Below are 20,104 nucleotides of genomic sequence, written 5' to 3'. Positions count from 1 at the left end.
AATAGCCTGCCAGAATCAGGGAAAACACCCCCCCTCACCCTCATCCAACAAGTTATACGGATCATACCTCATAGCCCCAGATTCCCCCACCATCATCCCTGAACATCTCTTATAGAGAATCTGTCTTGAGCACCATTAGTTTTCTCTAATATTAATCCGCTAGTGATGATGATGGTATTTAATTCATCCCCATAATATTTAGTATTAATGGGATGTTCAAAGTCTCTTCCATTGTAAAGACTGATGCAAAATATCTGTTTAATGCTCTGCAATTTCTTTGTTCCCCATAACTATCTCCCCAGATTCATTTTCTAAGGTGCCAATCTTCATTTGATTTCACTCTTCCTTTTTATATATTTATATATTTAAAGAAGCTTATTGTCAACTTTCATATTCCTCAGCAGTGAAATTATACACAACCACAGTATGTAGCCTCATCTCCCTCACTCTACCATTTACATCAAGCGAGGGGAACAAGCCTGGTTCAATGAGGAACTTAGGAGGGCATGCCAGGAGCAGCGCAAGGCATACCTGCAAAAATGAAATGCCAGCCTGGTGAAGCTACAACATAGGATGCATGCTGCAGACAGAGTTAAGTAATCCCACCACCTAAGCTCTACAGTTCTGCCACATCCAGTCATGAAGAGTGGTGGACAATTAAACCAACAGGAGAAGGAGGCCCCACTCTACCCTCAATGATGGGGAAGCACAGAGATGGATGGTGTTGTCAATCGTGCTATCAAATAGCACTTACTTTCCAATAACCTATTCACTGACGCACAGCTTGGATTCAAACCTCAGGATGACTTGGTTCCAAATCTCATCGCAGCTTTGGTCCAAATATGAACAAATAACTGAATGCCAGAAGTGAGGCGAGAGTGACTGCCCTTGACATCAAGGTGGAATTTGACTAAATATGGCATTAAACAGTCCTTGTAAAATTGAAGTCAATGGAGTTGGGGGAAAACTCTCTCTCCTTATACAAAGGAAGGCGTATTTGTTGCAGGTCAATTATCTCAAGTCCGTGACTTTCTTGCAGGTGTTCCTTCGGGTCTTTGCATAGTCCCAACCATCTTCAGCTGCTTCATCAATGATCTTCCCTCCATTATAAGGTCAGAAATGGTGACTCGATGATGATTGCACAATGTTCAGTACCAATTGCAATTCCTCAAATAATGACCCAGCCGCATGGAGCAGGACTTGGACAACATTCAGGTTTGGGCTGCGCTGCTAAATGGTGCATAACATTCACTCCACGCAAGTGGCAGGCAATGACCACCACTAACAAGAGAGAATCCAACCATCTCTCCACAGCACAGTAGCCTTGTGGATAGCACAATTGCTTCACAGCTCCAGGGTCCCAGGTTCAATTCCAGCTTGGGTCACTGTCTGTGCGGAGTCTGCACATCCTCCCCGTGTGTGCGTGGGTTTCCTCCGGGTGCTCCGGTTTCCTCCCACAGTCCAAAGATGTGCAGGTTAGGTGGATTGGCCATGATAAATTGCCCTTAGTGTCCAAAATTGCCCTTAGTGTTGGGTGGGGTTACTGGGTTATGGGGTTACTGGGTTATGGGGATAGGGTGGCGGTGTTGACCTTGGGTAGAGTGCTCTTTCTAAGAGCCGGTGCAGACTCGATGGGCCGAATGGCCTCCTTCTGCACTGTAAATTCTATAATATTCAACTGCATTGCATTTCACTCCATCACAAAACACATTTAAAAATGCAATTAGGAATGTGAACTGTTGGGCAGCACGGTGGCACAGTGGTTAGCACTGCTGCCTCACGGCGCCGAGGTCCAAGGTTCGATCCTGGGCCTGGGTCACTGTCCATGTGGAGTTTGCACATTCTCCCCATGTTTGCATGGGTTTCACCTGCACAACCCAAAGATGTGCAGGGTAGGTGGATTGACTACGCTAAATTGCCCTTAATTGGAAAAAATGAATTTGGTACTCTAAATTTAAAAAAAAGGAATGTGAACTGTTTTGAGACACATTGAGGATATGATAAATACATATTTATACATAGATAGCCGTCTTTCTTTAGCTGGGTGGTTACTGGGCAAACTCTGTTTGGAAAATATGGCAATGGTTGAAAGGAGCACGAGTTCTTATCTACACTGTATTAATGTATTTAAAGGACAGGCTAAGGACACAGGTCATTTAATTACTTTACCAAGACTATTGGCACATTTCCCAGTACAAATGATAGATTGTCACCTGCATTGATATTCCAATATTTGGTTTAATACCTTGTGATTTCTTTCCTTACTGTCTGATATTGTAACTCCCTGCCTCTCTGTATAATTTACTATTAGTCATGTGATCATCCTATTCATAGCCCCAGTTATATAAAGAGTTGTCTGCCCCAGCCACCACATTCCTGTGAGATCCTCCGGGTTGTAGTTGTTAATCTTACGGTCTCCCTCTCTCCGCCTGCTTCGCAGCAATGTGGTGGAGTTTGCTGTTGCTCTGTGTGGGCGGCGCTCTGGGATATTATGCCCCAGATGAAATCCTGTCCTTGCCGGGTCTGAACACCCAACTCAACTTCAGGCAGTGGTCCGGCTACCTGCAGGCATCTACAGGCCAACATCTACATTACTGGTAAGTGAATGGGGCTCCACAGGAGCTAAGACACGGGGATACCCTACACTGGCATTGGGGTCAAGGTAAAGATAGTGTCTGACAGTCACCCGGTCTCCTGAACTCACAGTGGGTGAAGATCCCAAATCAGATCCCTGGTCTCTGTAGAGTTGGAAATTATAACTGGGCTGAACTAAATTCTGGATTTGTTGATGAGGTGGAGTTGGGGGAAGATTGTGATTGAGAGACAGTGCAGCTTTCGCTGCTACTAATCATTTTCCAGTTAATTCCTGAGTGATGCCCTCCACTGTTCAATATCCCATTGGCATCCAGTGTTTGGGATAAGGCAGGAAGAATGGGTGTGAGGGAGGGAAAACAGATTCTGACGGATTGTGGGTTGCATCCAGGCAGAGTCAGAGGGGAGAATAAAAAATAAAGTCCTGCATTTATATTGCAATTTTCATGATTACTGCACATCTCAAAGTGAATTACAGACAATGATGTTCTTTTCAAGAGTAGCCACTGATGAAATGTAGGAAATGGTGCAACCCATTTGTGCAAAGCAAGCTCCCACAGACAGCAATGTGACGATGACCAGATAATCTGATCTTGTGATGCTGCTTTTGGAGAAATATTGGCCAAGGTAGATCAATGGGATCTTCTAGGTCCACTCAAAAAGACAGTCTTGGTTTCACATCTCATCTATTCAGGGCTGGAAAATTTCAAATGGAGTTGAAACTCAAGATCAGCCATGATCAGATTGAATGGTGGATCAGATTGATGGGCCGAATGGTCTACTCCTGTTCCCATTTCTTGTGTTCTGATCTGTACCTCAGCTCCACGCCTCTCCTATCTTTAGTTCACCTCCTTTGATGCCGCTACCTAACAGAACTTCATTGGTCTCCATCCTGACAGCTCCAAATGCCCCTCAAAGTCCCCAACCTTCTGGGTGAGATCTCAAGATTTCCACTCCCCTTTGGCTGAAGAACTAATTTATAATTTCACTCCTGAAGGGTAATCCACTAAAGGAAATTGATTCTCCATATCTATCCTGTCAAACCCTTTTAACATATTAAAGACCTCAATTAGATTGCCCTTTGTTGGAAATGTCAACAGTATAAACAGAATAATTGCTTTCAGAAGACCAGGGCCAGAAGTGACCTTGATGGATCACTCTCCAATCCAGTGACTATAGAGTAGATCGGGAAATACTGCTCCCATTGGTTCAAGGATCACAAAACCAGAAGACATTGATTTAAAGTGTTTGACAAAAAAGAGTGATGTGAGTGAATGGTTAAGAGCTGGAGAGCACTACCTGAGTGGGTGATGGAGGCAGCTCCATTTGTGGTTTACAAAAGGAAATTGGAAATTATGAAGGGAAAAGATTGGCAGGGCTATAGTGAACTGACAGGAGAGTGAAACTAGCTGAGTAGCTCTCATAGAGAGTTAGTATGGTTACAAACCGTTGAATGGCTTCCTCCCTGTGCTGGAATTGTTTAATGATTCTGAAACTGTGCCTCACCTCTCCATGCTCTTGCAGGCTCCTCTGTCCCAGACATTAATTCCAAGTTGTTTTGGCTCCTGCAGGTTTGTGACATCCCAGCACGACCCAGCCAATGACCCTATGGTCCTGTGGCTGAATGGTGGACCTGGGTGCAGTTCCTTAGATGGATTCCTCGCTGAAAATGGACCTTTGCATGTAAGTGCTTGCCTTACTGAAGGGTGATGATTGAGTTTTCTGTTGGCTAATCTCAGTTAAGACAGCAGTGGGAAGGGACAGCCAGGGCTTCTGGTTCTTTCTGACCCATTGCTCACCTACCAGCCCACATTGGTGCTTGAAGATCCAAACTCGTTTCCCTGTTCCATTCCCAGAACATGGATTAGGGATGGAAGCTGTAATCTAGCTCAGTGCTGTACAGGGTTGAACATTTATACTTTGAGCCATTAGGGGAATTGAGAATAGTGTTTTGATATAGAAACAAAGAAAATAGGAGCATTTGGCCCTTCGAGCCCTTATAATCATGGCTGATCATCCAACTCAGTAACCTGCTTTCTCCCAAAATCCTTTGATTCCTTTAGCCCCAAGAGTTATATCTCACTCCTTTATGAAAACATACATTTTGGCATCAACTGCTTGCTGTGGTCGCAATTTCCACAGACTCACCACTCTCTGGGTGAAGAAAATGCCCCTCATCTCAATGCGAAAAAGTTTATCCTGTACCCTTCGACTATGAACCCTGGTTCTGCACATGCCCATCATCGGGAACATCCTTCCTGCATCTACCCCACCTAGTCCTCTTAGAATGTTATAACTTTCTGGGCGGCATGGCGATGCAGTGGTTAGCACTGCTGTCTGAGGTGCTGAGGACCCGGTTTGATCCTGGTCCTGGGTCACTGTCCATGTGGAGTTTGCACATTCTCCCCGTGTCTGCGTGGGCTGCACCCCCACAACCAAAGATGTGCAGAGTAGGTGAATTGGCCACACTAAATTTCCCCTTTGGAAAGAAATAATAGGCACTCTAAATTTATTTGAAAAAAAAAAGAATGTTATAGGTTCCTATAAGATCTCCCCTCATTCTTCTGAACTCCAGCAATGAAATGGAAGAAAGTGCACCAAGTGAACCGGAGGTAAACAGCCAAGGAGCTCTTGAAGGTTGGTGTGTGTAGCAAGGGGAGGGGAGGGGCAGTTGCAGTGGAGAGTGGGTGTCTGGGAGAGTTGGTTAATGCAGATTCAAGTCGATAGTTCACATCCTGTTAACTTCAGTATTTACTTCCAGGTGAATGACAATGGCCGTACACTCTACATCAACGAGTACAGCTGGAATAAGGTGGCCAATGTTCTGTACCTGGAATCCCCGGCTGGTGTTGGCTTCTCCTATTCTGAGAGTAGAAACTACGCCACCAATGATATGGAGGTATTGTGCTCAATCTGCCAGGTCTATTTATTTCTTGCCTCCAATAATCAGTGTGACACACGAGATAGCTGTTTGAGCAGCTGATGTTAACTATCCTACACATTTTCTTCATTGAGGGACTGAATCTCTGACCTTTTCTCCATCCTCTCTCTATAATGTTCCCTGCCCTCCTGCCTCTGATTTTGAGAATGATGCATCTTCCCCCTGCTCTGTTTTAATTGTTTTTTCAACCGTGTCTGGCATTGAGATGTCTCATTGCCTTTCATACAATGATCTATTGTAGGTCAATATGTGATCTTTCTGTGCTCCGTTTCCCTGACAGAACTTTCCTTGTCTCTAAACTGGGTGTGTTTCCTGACTGGCACATGTATCTCTGTAAAGTGAAGGTGCTTCTCTCACGCTGCTGGGCCCTCACTCCACTTGCTCCATATGGAATCTGAAACACTGGGAAAGGGTTTCGGATTACACTCTGCTAATCCAGGTGTCAGCTTGTGGACCCAATGTTCCAGGGTCGAAACTAAACCATGACAGTGTGAAGTAGTTTAGATAACCAGGCCATTGCAATATCAAAAACACTTGAAGGATTTAATCGGTGGGTAAATAATTGGCACAAAGAACTCTTGGCTGTAGCACGGTGACTGCAGTCTGGTGACAGAACTGACCCTCTCCTCCTTATCCCTTTACTTCAATAAATACACTTTGAAATCTTTCATTAATCAATGGAAAACTCTGAATATAGGACACAGAAAGGTACAGAAAAACATTGTTTATCTGAGCACTCCCTAAATCTGATTGTCCCTGATCAGCGCTGTCTCAAATATCTATCCAGTTCTCCTTTCCCCTCATCAGTCGATTTCACATGTTCATCACCATCTTCGTGAAGTAGTTTAAACTAAGTTGACTGCATCTTCCCTTTTTAAAATAGTAAGAAGTCTTGCAACACCAGGTTAAAGTCCAAAAGGTTTGTTTTGATATCACTAGCTTTCGGAGCGCTGCTCCTTCCACATCATTTTTAAATACCCACTGGTTCTAAAGCTGGTGTCAAAGGCAAATTTATTATTGGAGTTCGATTTATCAACTCTCTTAAAAATCTTGGATAAAACTCTCCTTGATTAATTGCTTGATATTAATTGTCACATGTACCGAAGTACAGTGAAAAGTATTTTTCTGCGACCAAGGGAACGTACACAGTACGTACATAGTCGACAAAAGAAAATCGATAGAGTACATTGACAATGATACATCAACAAATAGTGATTGGTTACCTCAGCCTTATCTTCACCACAGCGAACAATCCAAGGCTCTTCAAATGTTCCTCACAACTCCGACGTCTTAAGCTGGTTAACAGATCCATTGAACTCCCTGTAATGCCAGAATTAACTTCTTGTAGCACAACCACCAATATAGGAATTTTCCTCCTATTCCTGTGTAACACTTCCCAATTTTCGGCTTACTGCTACTGCCTACAATGCTGTTGGCTTCAGTGAAATCTCCACAACTACCCCATGTCTTTTATCATGTGACAAAGTTATTTAATTTATGTTTGCACTACTTATTTCCAATTCCTAACTAACATTTAACACTCTTTTACTGAGTTCTCAAACAATCCACTTTCTTATTTATGTTGTCTCTTCCCTCCTGTTTGGAGACATCAGCAAACAAAATACTTTCATTTTTGCCTCCACCTAATAATGTGCCCTCGGCAGTGAGCCCGGTGGAACTGATTCATGACCCTTTTCCACTCTGCTGATAGGACACCCCGGGTAGTTACAGCAGTTTGCTAGGGGTTGGTGATCCCTGTGGCATTAAGTCATGACCCTTTTCCACTGTGACCCAGCTCCATTCACAAAATCACTTTCACTTTCTCTCATTTCATCAATTTTCAGAACTCCTGCGACGTTCTGTAGCCAAAAACAGTTTGATTATCGGGTCAAGGAAAGAAGAAATCGATTCTCCCCGTCCCGGCGGGACGGAGTGGCGTGAACCACTCCGGCGTCGGGCCGCCCCAAAGGTGCGGAAAGATTCCGCACCTTTAGGGGCTAGGCCCGCCCCGGAATGGATGGCGCCCCGCCGGCTGGTGTGGAAGGCTTTTGGCTCCACGCCAGCCGGGGCCGAAGGAACTCCGCCGGCCGGCACGAGTCCACGTATTGCTGGGAGCGCCCAGCGATCCGCGGGCGGGCCTGTGCCGTGGGGGCACTCTTCACCTACGCGTCGGCCATGGCGGAGGCTGATGGTCGGCGCGTAGGAAAAGAGTGCCCCCATGGCACAGGCCCACCCGCGGATCGCTGGGCACCGATCGCGGGCCAGGCCACCGTGGGGGCACCCCGCGGGGCCAGATCGCCCCATGCCCTCCCCAGGTCCCCGGAGCCCGCCTGCGCCACCAAGTCCCGCCGGTAAGGGACCTGGTTCAATTTACGCCGGTGGGACTGGCATAGAAGCAGCAGGACTTCGGCCCGTCGCAGGCCGGACAATCGCCGGGAGGGGGGGCACGCCGACCGGCGCGGCGCGATTCCCGCCCCCCGCCGAATCTCCGGTGCCGGAGAATTCGATGGCTGGCGGGGGCTGGATTTAGCCCCCCTCCCCCCCCCCCGGCGATTCTCCGACCCGGCGGGGGATCGGAGAATCCCACCCCTTGTATTTCACAACCTCGGGATATCCCACAGTGCCTCAGAACCAATCGAGTATTTCAATAGGATGGTTTGTCATTGTTGGAGCAAATATGGCAGCCGGGGTTGGGCACAGCACGATCCCACGTACAGTGACTAGCAAGAATTTCCCTGGTCATCTTCATAATAGTGCCATGGGCCTCTTGCATCGCTCAAGAGGCATTTGGGACCTTGGCTTAGTGTCTCCATCTGGCTGCAGGCGGTTCAATACTAACACTGGGTACCACCCTGGATTGTGTGCTGAAGTCTCCTGAGTAGGACTTGAACCCACATCCTTCTAACTCTTTGAGGTACCGGAGCTACCCAACGAGCGGACACTCGAATGACTTGGGAGATGAACAAATTCAATCTCAAAGCTTTCAGGGCATCCAGCAACCCTGAACCCAGTAATGTCAATGACTTTAGCTGGCAGGTTCTCTATGAGTCTTTCACCCTGCAGAAAGCACAGCTCTAACTCCTGATCTTGTATTCGCCTCCCTACTCCTCACTTCAACAGGTTGCCGACAACAACTACCTGGCCCTGCAGGATTTCTTCAAAAAGTTTCCCAGCTTCCAGCGGAATGACTTCTACGTCACTGGTGAAAGTTATGGGGGCGTTTATGTGCCGAGTCTGAGTCTGAAAATCGCCAACGGCCCAGCCAAGATTAACTTGAAGGTATTTCCATTTCCTTCTGCTCTGGAAACTGGATCAGCGTCTTCCCGCCCCTCTGTTTGACCCTCCACCTGTTATTGTTTGGGTGGATTGTCCTGGCTGGAATCTGGAACACTGGCCCCAGCCCCACACATGGGATTGAAGCATTTAGTAAACGGTGAGCGAGATAAAGAGTCTGTATTTCATATCATATTATAGAATCACAGAATTTACAGTGCAGAAGGAGGCCCATCAGGTCTTGCATCGGCCCTTGGAAAGTGCACCCTAGCCCATGCCTCCACTCTATCCCCGTAACCCAGTAACCGCATGCAACCTTTTGCAATTTAGCATGGCCACTCCACCTAACCTGCACATCTTTGGATTGTGGGAGGAAACCGGAACACCCGGAGGAAACCCACATAGACACAGGGAGAAAGTGTAAACTCCACATAGTCACCCAAGGCCAGAATTGAACTTGGGACCCTGGCGCCGCGAGGCAGCAGTGCTAACCACGGTACCACCGTACCGCCCCATTTAATACAGCATTTTATCACGATATCCTAAAGAGCTTCACAGGTAATGAAGTACTTTTGAAGTGTCATCATTATTACAATGTAGGAAACGTGGCTGCCAATTTGGACACCACCAGCTGACACAAACAGCAATAATCTGATTTCCTGATGTTGGTGGGATAAAATTTGGCCAGAACACTAGGGAGGACTGCCCAGCTATTCTTTGATATTGTGCTGGGAGATTTTTTACACCCATCTGCGATGGCGAGGTGAAGATTTGGTTCAATGTCTCATCAAAAAAAAACAGTACCTCTGACAATGAGGCACTCTCTCAGTACTGACTTGTCAGGCTCGATTTATATCCTCCAGTTTTGGAAGTGGGTTCAAACACACAATCTCTTGACTCTGAGATGAAAATGATACCCATTGAGCGACTGGCACAGGCTGCTGTTCTTCAGTGTCTATGTGGGCAGGAGCAACGCCCAATCCTACAGCCAATCCTTGATGGCAGCTGATTTAGGCATATCGCTGCAGTGGGTATCCTTCCAGTTAAGATTTTCCCCATTGTACACGCTGACTAATGTCGGCACTCGTATATCCTGGAGTCACTGTCTTCAGGATGTGGGTGGGGGCAGGGGCCCAGCTTGTTGTGGTGATGCTACATTCTCTGTTCTAGGGGTTTGCCGTCGGCAACGGATTGAGCAGCACGTATTTCAATGACCAGTCGCTCGTCTATTTCGGATATTACCACGGACTCTTCGGCGACACGTGGGTATTATGTTCGAACCTCTAAACCAGGTGTATTAAATCAAAACGCGAGGTCTGGCTAAAAGGGGCATCGTGTTCTCTCCCTGAAATGTTGCACAGACCAGGGTTCAATGTTGGATAACCTATACCAAATGAATGGCAGCTAGGCTACCATTAGGAGCAGTGACCAGATTAAAACACGTAAGATTCTGAGGGGTAGAGTAGATGCAAAGAAAATACTTTCCCTCATGGAGGAATATTGAAGTTGGGGCACCATTTCAGATTAAGGTGTTCTCCTATTTAAGATAGTGATGAGGAAACCTTTCTACTCTCAGAGGGTCCTTAATCTTTAGAATTCACTCTCCCAGAGAGCAATAAGAGGCTGGGTCATTGAATATATTCAAGGCTGAGCGAGACAGATTTTTAATCTTCAAGGGATATCTGCCAGACCATGATCAGATCGGCTTTGGTCTTATTGAATTGCAAAGCAGTCTCAAGGGGACAATTGGCCTATTCCTGCTCCTATTTCTTTTGTTAACTTTGGCTGATTGTTAGAAAAGGTAAATGTTATTTCTCTCACATTTGTGACTTTCCAACTCCTGGTGTACAAAGCACAAAATGGTGACAAAGAGACAGGGAGCCTTTTCTTATTCTAATTGGAGTTCATTTTGGAAAAGGAAAACACAACAGATTGAACTTTGGAAATCACAGAAGGGAGACAAGAAGGGGAAGAGGATACTAGTTTTGGGTTAGTGACTACTATCCTTTCTCTAGCTGCTCTTTGGGGAGCAAGTAGGAACAGGCTGACTGGGGCAGGGTTTGGGAAGAGTACGAGGATTGAACAGGTGGTGTGTATATGTAAGGATGAAATGAAAATCGCTTATTATCACAAGTAGGCTTCAAATGAAGCTACTGTGAAAAGCCCCTAGTCGCCACATTCCCGCGCCTGTTCTGAGAGGCTGGTACGAGAATTGAACCGTGCTGCTGGCCTGCCTTGGTCTGCTTTAAAAGCCAGCTCTTTAGCCCTGTGCTAAACCAGCCCCTTACATGATAGGATGAAGGAACAAAGAACCAAGAAAGGTCCCAGCCTGCGCCAAGTATGCTGCCTGTCAAATCTAAAACTTTCTACACTTCTGGGGTCTGTATCCCTCTAGTCCCATGCTATTCATGCATTTGTCAACATGCCCCTTAAATGTCACTATTGTACCTGCTTCCACCACCTCCTTGGCAGCGAGTTCCAGGCACCCAGTCCCCTCTGTGTAAAAAGACTTGCCTCACACATCATCTCTAAATTTTGCACCTCGCACCTGCAACATATGTCCCCTAATAATTGACACTTCCACCCTGGGAAAAAGTTTCTGTCCCACACTCCTCATAATTTTTAGACATCTATCAGGCCGCCCCTCAATCTCCATCGTTCAAGAGAGAAGACACTGAGTTTATCCAACCTCTCCTCATAGCTAATGCCCTCCATATCAGGCAACATCCTGGTAAACCTCTTCTGTACCCTCTCCAAAGCCTCCACAACCTTCTGGTAGTGTGGTGACCAGAATTGAACAAGAGTAAGGAAACACATTTTCTCCACAACCTCCAGTTCATTAGAGGCTCCTTGCCCCGATACATCACCTCGCATTGGAAAGGAAATGAAAGGCAAGGCAGAAGCAAAAAGATTAGTTAAGAGGAAAGAAGCAGGAAGAAAGAGGAGGCAACATGAGACATCAGAGAGAGGCCAGAGATATTTTCTGACTTATCATGTTCAATGTCACAGGAGATTGTTTAGTTTCCATTATACATTCCTATGTCTACATTTATAATAGAAACAACATTCATAATTTTTTAACAATATAATTGCATCTTCCTAAAAATTGTGCTGCACCTCCTCCACTGGTAGGGAGGGATAATTACAATGCCAAAAGTTTACATAGACACCTTACATTCTAAATGTGGACATAGGAGTTCATAAGGGAGAAAATTGACAACAGGAAGTTAGCTTTTGTAGACAGGAAGTGCTCGCAACAATAGGATTAAATTAGCCAATGGTGTTTTTGTAAATACATTTTCAATATTCCTTTGAATTGAATTGACAGACCCCGGGGACGATTCTCCAAAATGGAGCCCAAGTGTTCGCGCCGTCGTGAACGCCATCGCGTTTCACGATGGCGCGAAACGGGCAGGGGGACGACTGATTCTGTCCCCCACAGGGGGCCAGCACGGTGCTGGAGTGGTGCACGACGCTCCAACCACCCTTCCTGGCTCCGAATGGGCGCCCCGCCAACCTGCGCATGCGCGGGGGACTTCTTCTGTGCGCCGGCCCCGACTCAACATGGCGTCAGTGTTCAGGGGCCGGCTGCGCAGGAAAGTGGGCCCGGAGGGGGGGAGGCCGGCCCGCCGATCGGTGGGCCCCGATCGCAGGCCAGACCCCATCGGAGGCTCCCCCCCCCCCCCATTGAAGGATCGCTTTTCCCCGCCCCATAGGCGGCTCCTCGGCCCTTCACGCAGAGTTCCTGCCGGCAGCGACAACGGGTGAACGGCGCCGGTGGGACTCTGTCGTATCCGCGCAGCCGCTCGGCCCATCCGTGCTGGAGAATCGGCGGCCCCGCCGATTCCAGTGGCCGGCGCCGCGTCAAACGCGCCGGAGCAAATGGCGTCGATTCTCCGCACCTCAGAGAAGCGCACGCCGGCGTCAGGGTGTCGTGGCGCAGCTGCGGCGATCCTCCGGCCCGGCCCGGCGCGGGGCTCAGAGAATCCCCCCCCCCCCCCATGTCTCAGGCACCAGTCCACTGTTGGGTAATATCTATGGCGCAGAACAAGCCCCTGTCAGTGAGCTTGAGGTAAATTGACCAGGAGGTTCCCAGCTCCCAACAGTTACAGCGAGATTTTGATCTCTTTGTTTCAAAATACATTTTTGGGACATGGGCATCACTGCCATTTATTGGCCATTGTGGAAGTCCAGAGAAGAAGATGACGGGCCGCCTTATTTTAACCACTGGTGATGTTTAGTACAACTGAAGCCAACAATAAATCAATTTGTTTCCTCATATTCAAAAGATTGTACATTTAATGTTTTTTTATATAACAACATTTAAAACTTTTATAATTTGATGGTATTTCAGCTCTAAGATGTTGTACTGTGGCCAGCACAGTGGCACAGTGGTTAGCACTGCAGTCTCACAGCGCTGACGGCCTGGGTTCGATCTGGGCTCCGGGTCACTGTCCGTGGGGAGTTTGCACAATCTCCCTGTGTTTGTGTGGGTCTCACACCCAAAACCCAAAGATGTGCACGCTAAATTGACCCTCAATTTTTAAAAAAATTGAGTACTTTAAATTTTTTTAAAACCATGTACTGCCATCATTGTGTAGAGAGATCTCTCTCATTGAGAAGTGTTTAGGGGAGGGGATAGTTTAAACATAGCAGATTAATTAACTTCATTAATTTCTATCGGGATTTGGAGAATCTGTAACAGTGCATTAAATACAATGTGCGGGATTCTCCGATGGCCAGTCAGAGTGTCCGCGCAGCCATGAACGGCGTCGCGTTTCACGATGGCGCTAACGGGCCGCCGGCAGCATCGATTCAGGCCCCGAAAAGGGGCCAGCAGCGGGGCCGTCATCGCGTGATGCCCGGATGACGCGGTACCACGTCATTTTATGTGCACGATCTGCGCACAGGCCCCGACACAGAGAGATGGCTGCGCCCCGCCATGCCGCTCCCAGGTTCCTTCCGGGACAATGACCTGGAGACACTGCTGGACGCAGTGGAAGAGCGGAAGGCGGTCCTGTGCCCAAGACGTGGCCACCGGCACCCGGCCAGCATAGTCAGGCGCAGCTGGCGTGATGTGGGCATCACCGTTAGCGCTGTGGGGCACACCCGACGCTCGGGAGAGCAGTGCCGCAAGAAGCTCCACGACCTCACGAGGGCAGCCAGGGTAAGTACCCCGAGAGTTCCCCCGGGCCACATTCCCTCCCTCACCCCCCACCACGTGCCCGCGCCCCCCCTCCCCGCCCACGCAGGAGGGGGGGCACCACGTACCACACAACCCACATGGGTACCACACTGCCCTTGCGAGCTGCCATGGCGTGGTGCCCAGTGCCCCCCCCCCCAGTCATAATGTTGTCAACATCTGCGCGTCTTGCTGCTGACTGCCTAACTCTGATAGTCGCCGCACCCCCCCCCCACCGCAGAATAAGACAGCCCACAACCATCGTGAGTGTGCAAGAACCGGAGAGGGATCACCTGTTCTGCACCCCCTCACCGTCCATGAGCAGAGGGCTCTGGACCTCACTGGGGGAGCCACCACCCGGGAGGTAGCGCCATGCCAGATCGGAGGTGCAGTACCAAGTGAGACTCCCCTGCCTGGCTACACTCCCTCAGCCCCTCACCTCCCCCCTCCCCCCCCCTCACACTGCCCCCTCCATCCCCTAACCCCCCCCTCACACACCACCCCCTCACACTGCCCCTCCATCCCCTAACCCCCCTCACACACCACCCCCTCACACTGCCCCTCCACCCCCTAACCCTCCCCTCACACACCACCCGCTCACACTGACCCCTCCACCCCCTAACCCCCTCACACTGCCCCCTCCACCCACTAACCCCCTCACACTGCACCCCCTCACACTGACCCCTCCACCCCCTAACCCCCCTCACACTGCCCCCTCCATTCCCCTCACACACCACCCCCTCACAATCCACCTGCTCACACTGCCCCTCCACCCCCTACCCCCCTCACACTGCACCCCCTCACACTGCCCCTCCATCCCCTAACCCTCCCTCACACTGCACCCCCTCACACTGCCCCCTCCACCCACTCACACCCGACTCCACGTGTCTAACGATACATGCTTTATTGTGTATTCCAGGGCCAGCCGCCGATCGTCCCGGAATGTCTCAGACAAGCCACCGCCATCCAGGTCCACGTCCATCTGCCCACAGGGATGCACGCCAGGGAGGGGAAGGAAGACGGACAGGAGGGCCCTTTTCCGAAGCCGGGCCACAGGAGACGGACGCACAGAGGACCGACACAAACGACACTGATGAACACAGGACGGACAGTCAGGACACTGACGGCCATGAAACCCACGAAGAGAGGATGGAGAGCCAGGACAGTGACGGACAGAGGATGCGGACTCTGGACAGTGATGAACAGAGGACGGCCAAACAGATGATGGACAGACCGGACACGGCCCCTCACATGGGCCGAGGACAATGTCCATCAGTCCAAGGCTCGACCCAGAGACCACAGACCTGGGGTTCGATGAAGACATGGGTCTTGCGTCACAGCTGTCACCCACATCCTCCACCATCACAGATACCCTCTCCTCGATTGGGCACATTAGTGATGAGGCTTCTGGGACACTGACTGGTGCGTACCACACAGCCAAACAGGTACAGCAGGTGGAGGTAGGAGCAACCGAGGGGCTGGACGGTCGGAGGGCAGCCCAGCTCCAGCACCCAGCTGCCGCCCAGACGGTTCCCGGGTTCCTGGACTTACCCGGCCCACCCACCGATCCGATGCGTTTGGAAACTCAGGGAGTGGACAACGGGATGACGGCCACCTTCCAGCATCTGCAGACGCAGTTGGAGGAGTCAATCCGCGTCCAGGAGCAGGGAGTGATGCCAGTCATGGCTGCCACCGAGGCCGACACCGCACAGGTGGCGTCTGCGGTGGAGGCAATGGGGGCGACGATTTCGGCCATGGGTCAGGTTCTGCAAAGCGTGGGGCATCATGTGCACGCGTCATCCGTGGCCCTGGACAGGGCTGCCCTCTCACAGGCAGCCATGTCCCAGAGCCAGTTGGAAATTGCCGCCGCCCTCCAGTCTCAGCAGGCTATGGCCCAGTCTCAGCAGGCCATCGCTGAGAGCATCGGCGGTCTTGCGCACGTGCTGGATGGCGTCGCACAAGCCCAGAGGGAGGTTGCACAGTCCCTGACAGGGATGGCGCACTCCCTGAGCTCCATCGCTGTGAACGTTCAGACTCTGGCCGATGCCACAGCGGGCATCCAGGACTGGCAGCATCAGGTGTCGGTGGTGCCAACCGGCGAGAGTGGCGTCATCGAGGTCGGCGCCGCGCCTCCCGGAGAATCGCCCGGGGGGAAGGAGGAGGGGCGGGTGGGGGAGGGTGCAGTCATGTTCGGGGGGGGGGTCGGGGCAGGGGGCCTCCATGTTCCGGGGAGGGTTTTCTGCGGGAGCGACATGCCAGCCGGCCTGCCATGGCAGGACGGTGGCGAAGCCACACCTGCAAGTTGAGGTCATGCTGATGGGCAAAGGCCACTGGTGCCGCCATCCCACGCGGCCAAACGCCTTGACCTAGGGTGTGCCCCCCCCCCCCCACATAGGTGCCTCAACACCCAGCTGACGCAGACCATCTCTGGGAAGGGTCAAGGCGACACACATGCCAGCCTCCATGAGGGCATGGCCAGCCCACGGTGGCGCAATGAGGAGGGACGGGCAAAACTGGGCGATACTGTGGGCAGGGGTCAGGGTGCCTGGGTGTCTGTAGCGACACCAGCCAACCGGGGCTTTCTTGGGGTACAAATTAAATCCAGACAAAAGTGAATATTTTGTGATGTCTCGGCCAGGCGGGGGCAGGGGTGATGGGGGCTGCCATTCCATAAGGTAAAGTTTCACTTCAGATACCTGGGGGTGCAGGTTGCTCGAGATTGGGGGGGGGGGACTCCGTAGGTACAACATTTCTAGTTTGGTGGGAAGGGTGAAAGCTGATCTGGCAAGGTGGGATGGTCTCTCTCTGTCACTGGCAGGTCGGGTACAGGCGGTTAAAATGAACGTGTTGCCACGATGTCTGTTTATTTTTCAATGCCTGCTGATTTTCCTGCCAAAGGCTTTTTTCAGAGAGATTGAGGGAAGGATTACGTCGTTCATATGGGGAGGGAAGGTGGCCAGAGTTGGAAAGGTGCTATGACAGAGGGGTAGGCAGGCAGGGGGTTTGGATCTACCGAACCTGGGGCTAAAATCTCAGGTATCGGCGCGATGTCCGCCGACCGGCGCCAAAAACGGCGCAAATCAGTCGGGCATCGCGCCGCCCCAAAGGTGCGGAATCCCCCGCATCTTGGGGGGCCCAGCCCTAACCTTAAGGGGCTAGGCCCGGGCCGGACTGATTTCCGCCCCGCCAGCTGGCGGAAAAAGCCTTTGGTGCCCCGCCAGCTAGCGCGGAAATTACATTGCCGGGCAGCGCATGCGCAGGAGCGTTAGCGGCCGCTCACGGCATCCCCGCATAAGCGCTGTGGAGGGAGTCTCTTCCGCCTCTGCCATGGTGGAGACCGTGGCGAAGGCGGAAGGAAAAGAGTGCCCCCACGGTGGGCCCCGATCACGGGCCTGGTCCACCGTGGGGGCACCCCCCGGGGCCAGATCGCCCCGCGCCCCCCCCCAGGACCCCAGAGCCCGCCCGCGCCGCCTTGTCCCGCCGGTAAGAGAGGTGGTTTAATCCACGCCGGCGGGACAGGCATCCTAGCAGCGGGACTTCGGCCCATCCGGGCCAGAGAACCGCGGGGGGGGGGCCCGCCAAGTGGCGCGGCGCGATTCTTGCCCCGGCCGAATCTCCGGTGCCGGAGAATTCAGGCCTTGTAGCCCGCGTAAAAGCAGCGCCGCATAGATGACGCGGCCAGCGCCGTATAACGGACGTCATCCGCGCATGCGTGGTTGCCGTCCTGTCCAAAACCGCCCCGCAAGAAGATGGGGGACGGATCCTGCGGGGCCGCGGAAGGAAGGAGGTCCTCCTTCAGAGAGGACGGCCCGACGATCGGTGGGCACCGATCGCGGGCCACCCCACATTGCAGGTGAAGCCTGGTGCAGGATCCCCCCTCGCCCCCCGACAGGCCGCCCCCCCCAGCGTTCACGCACCGCCCACGACTGCAGCGACCAGGTGTGGACGGTGCCGGGGGGAACCCGCCGTTTTGGCCTGGCCGCTAGGCCCATCCGGGCCTCAGAATCGCGGGGGTGCCGGAGAATCGCCATTTTGGGTGTCTCCTGCGAATCTCCGGCCTGCGGCCCGCGAAACTCGACCGGGCTGTTCCCGCCGCTTGGGAGAATCGCGGGAGGGCGCCGGACCGGCGTCCCCGGAAATTTTGGTGGCCCAGGCGATTCTCCCAACCGGCGTGGGAGTGGAGAATCGCGCCCAGGGAGTCCGGTAATAATAGCTTCATTGAGAATTTGGAGGCAGTTTCTAGAAGGGATCAAGGCAAAGTGGGAGAAAGAATTGAGAGTGAGTATGGAGGAGGGGTTCTGGTGTGAGGTTCTCCCGAGGGTGAACTCCTCCAATGGTAAGTGTGCAAGATTGGGGCTGATACAGATGAAGGTGGTGTATAGAGCGCAGCTTACAAGGGCGAGGATGAGCCGGCTCTTTGAGGTGGTAGAAGATGGGCCCCTGCAAACCACGTTCATATGTTTTGGTCCTGTCCAAAGCTGGAGGATTACTGGAAGGAGGTGCTTAGGGTAATCTCTAAAGTGGTGCACGTGATACTGGACCCGGGCCCTCGGGAGGCCATATTCGGGGTGTCGGATCAGCCAGGGTTGGAAACGGGCGTGGAGGCAGATGTTTTAGCCTTCGCCTCGGGTTGATCGCCCGAAGGCAGACCCTGGGCCCTGTTGTGGCGGGGGAACCTGCAGGAATTCTTGACGCTTGAAAAGGTCAAATTTGAACTGAGGGGAAGGATGGAGGGGTTCTACAATTCATGGGAGTTATTCATTATGTACTTTCGAGAATTGGATCACATCGAACATTGGGGGTGGGGGTGCTTGGAGGGTTGGGGGGGGGGGGGGGAGAGGGACTGTATGTGTTAATGGTGACTATGGGTGATTCCTGATTCCTTTTTGTCATTTGTTTATGTTAAGATGTGCGCTAATGTCTGGGGTAGGGTGGGAGGATAGGATCGTTGTTAATGATATGGGGATTGACATTACATTCGTTACTGATTATTGTTTATTGTTGGGTGTAAATTTGAAAAAGAATAAAAAAACATTTAAACAAAAAAGAGTTGCATCAATAATGACCAAATCTATGCAAACATTGGGTTATATACACATTGACAAAAACAATGTCACAAATTTCTTTCCTTATTCTTTTATGGGATGTGGATGTCACTGGCAAGTCCAGCATTTGTTGCCCATCTCCAATTGCCCTTGATCTGAGTGACTTGCTCGGCCATTTCAGCGGTTGGTTAAGAGTCAGTAAAGTCGCCATAATCCCCGATGACCAATGGCTGCTTTTCCCTTTAAGGGGGAGAGCTGACTGGTAGTGATTTATCCTGAGGATCACACCTCAGGCGTGGAGCAAAGTTGAGAAGGCGAGGCATTCATAAAAAACCTCAGCTGGTGCAGGAATTGAACCTGCATTGTTCGCCTTGTCTCTGGATCACAGACTAGCCAACTGAGCTAAACGGGCCCCCATTAGAAGATAACCATGTTGTTGGAGTCACATGTAGGCCAGACCGGGTAAGGATGGCAGATTTCCTTCCCTGAAGGGCAAAACTGAACCAGAAGGACAATCCATGAGAGTTGTTATGACCACACAGAGGGCTGGCTTTATATTCCAGGTTTATTAATGGCATTTAAATTCCACCAGTTGCATGGTGGGATTTGTACCCATGTCTCCAGAGCATAAGCCTGGGTCTATGGATTACCTGTCCGGCAACCATCTCAATAATGAACTGTTGGCTCCTACCAGCTGAGATAAGAAACTCAGTGAGTGCATGGAGGATCAATGAAAGAATACCAAAAGACTGGAGTAAAGGGATGGGAACGGAAGGAGGGGAACTACCTCATGATATTTCATGTTAAGGGTGCCTGGCAACATACAAAAGGCACAATCCAATATTGTGACTTAAATTACAATTTTCTCTTTCTTTCTTAAGGTTGTGGAAAAACCTGAACACATACTGCTGCCAAGGTGGATCCTGCAACTTTGTCACCAACAGCAACTATTACTGCCAAGAATCAGTAGGTTTTCCCTCATTCACTGAGTGCCCACAGCTCGCTCGCTCACTCTCTGATTCCACACCCTGTGAATATATGAAAGTCTTGTATTTCTAGTGCTTTTCACAA

The 20,104-nt window shown here is 50.9% G+C and overlaps 1 protein-coding gene across 1 annotated transcript in view; it reads left to right on the top strand.

The window, feature by feature from the left end:
- The first annotated feature begins 2,395 nt into the window (after positions 1-2,395).
- The window catches only part of LOC140430869 (lysosomal protective protein-like), a 30,929-nt gene continuing 13,220 nt past the window's right edge, over positions 2,396-20,104 (top strand). Inside the window, exons 1-6 of the mRNA XM_072518632.1 lie at positions 2,396-2,597; positions 4,164-4,275; positions 5,354-5,491; positions 8,654-8,812; positions 9,977-10,068; positions 19,915-19,999. Coding sequence (XP_072374733.1) covers positions 2,443-2,597; positions 4,164-4,275; positions 5,354-5,491; positions 8,654-8,812; positions 9,977-10,068; positions 19,915-19,999 — 741 coding nt within the window. The 5' untranslated portion in view covers positions 2,396-2,442. The remainder of the gene's footprint in view (positions 2,598-4,163; positions 4,276-5,353; positions 5,492-8,653; positions 8,813-9,976; positions 10,069-19,914; positions 20,000-20,104) is intronic.

This window comes from Scyliorhinus torazame, chromosome 10, assembly GCF_047496885.1.
Source record: "Scyliorhinus torazame isolate Kashiwa2021f chromosome 10, sScyTor2.1, whole genome shotgun sequence".
Classification (NCBI taxonomy): domain Eukaryota; kingdom Metazoa; phylum Chordata; class Chondrichthyes; order Carcharhiniformes; family Scyliorhinidae; genus Scyliorhinus; species Scyliorhinus torazame.
This window is presented reverse-complemented; position numbering and strand designations above follow the sequence as displayed.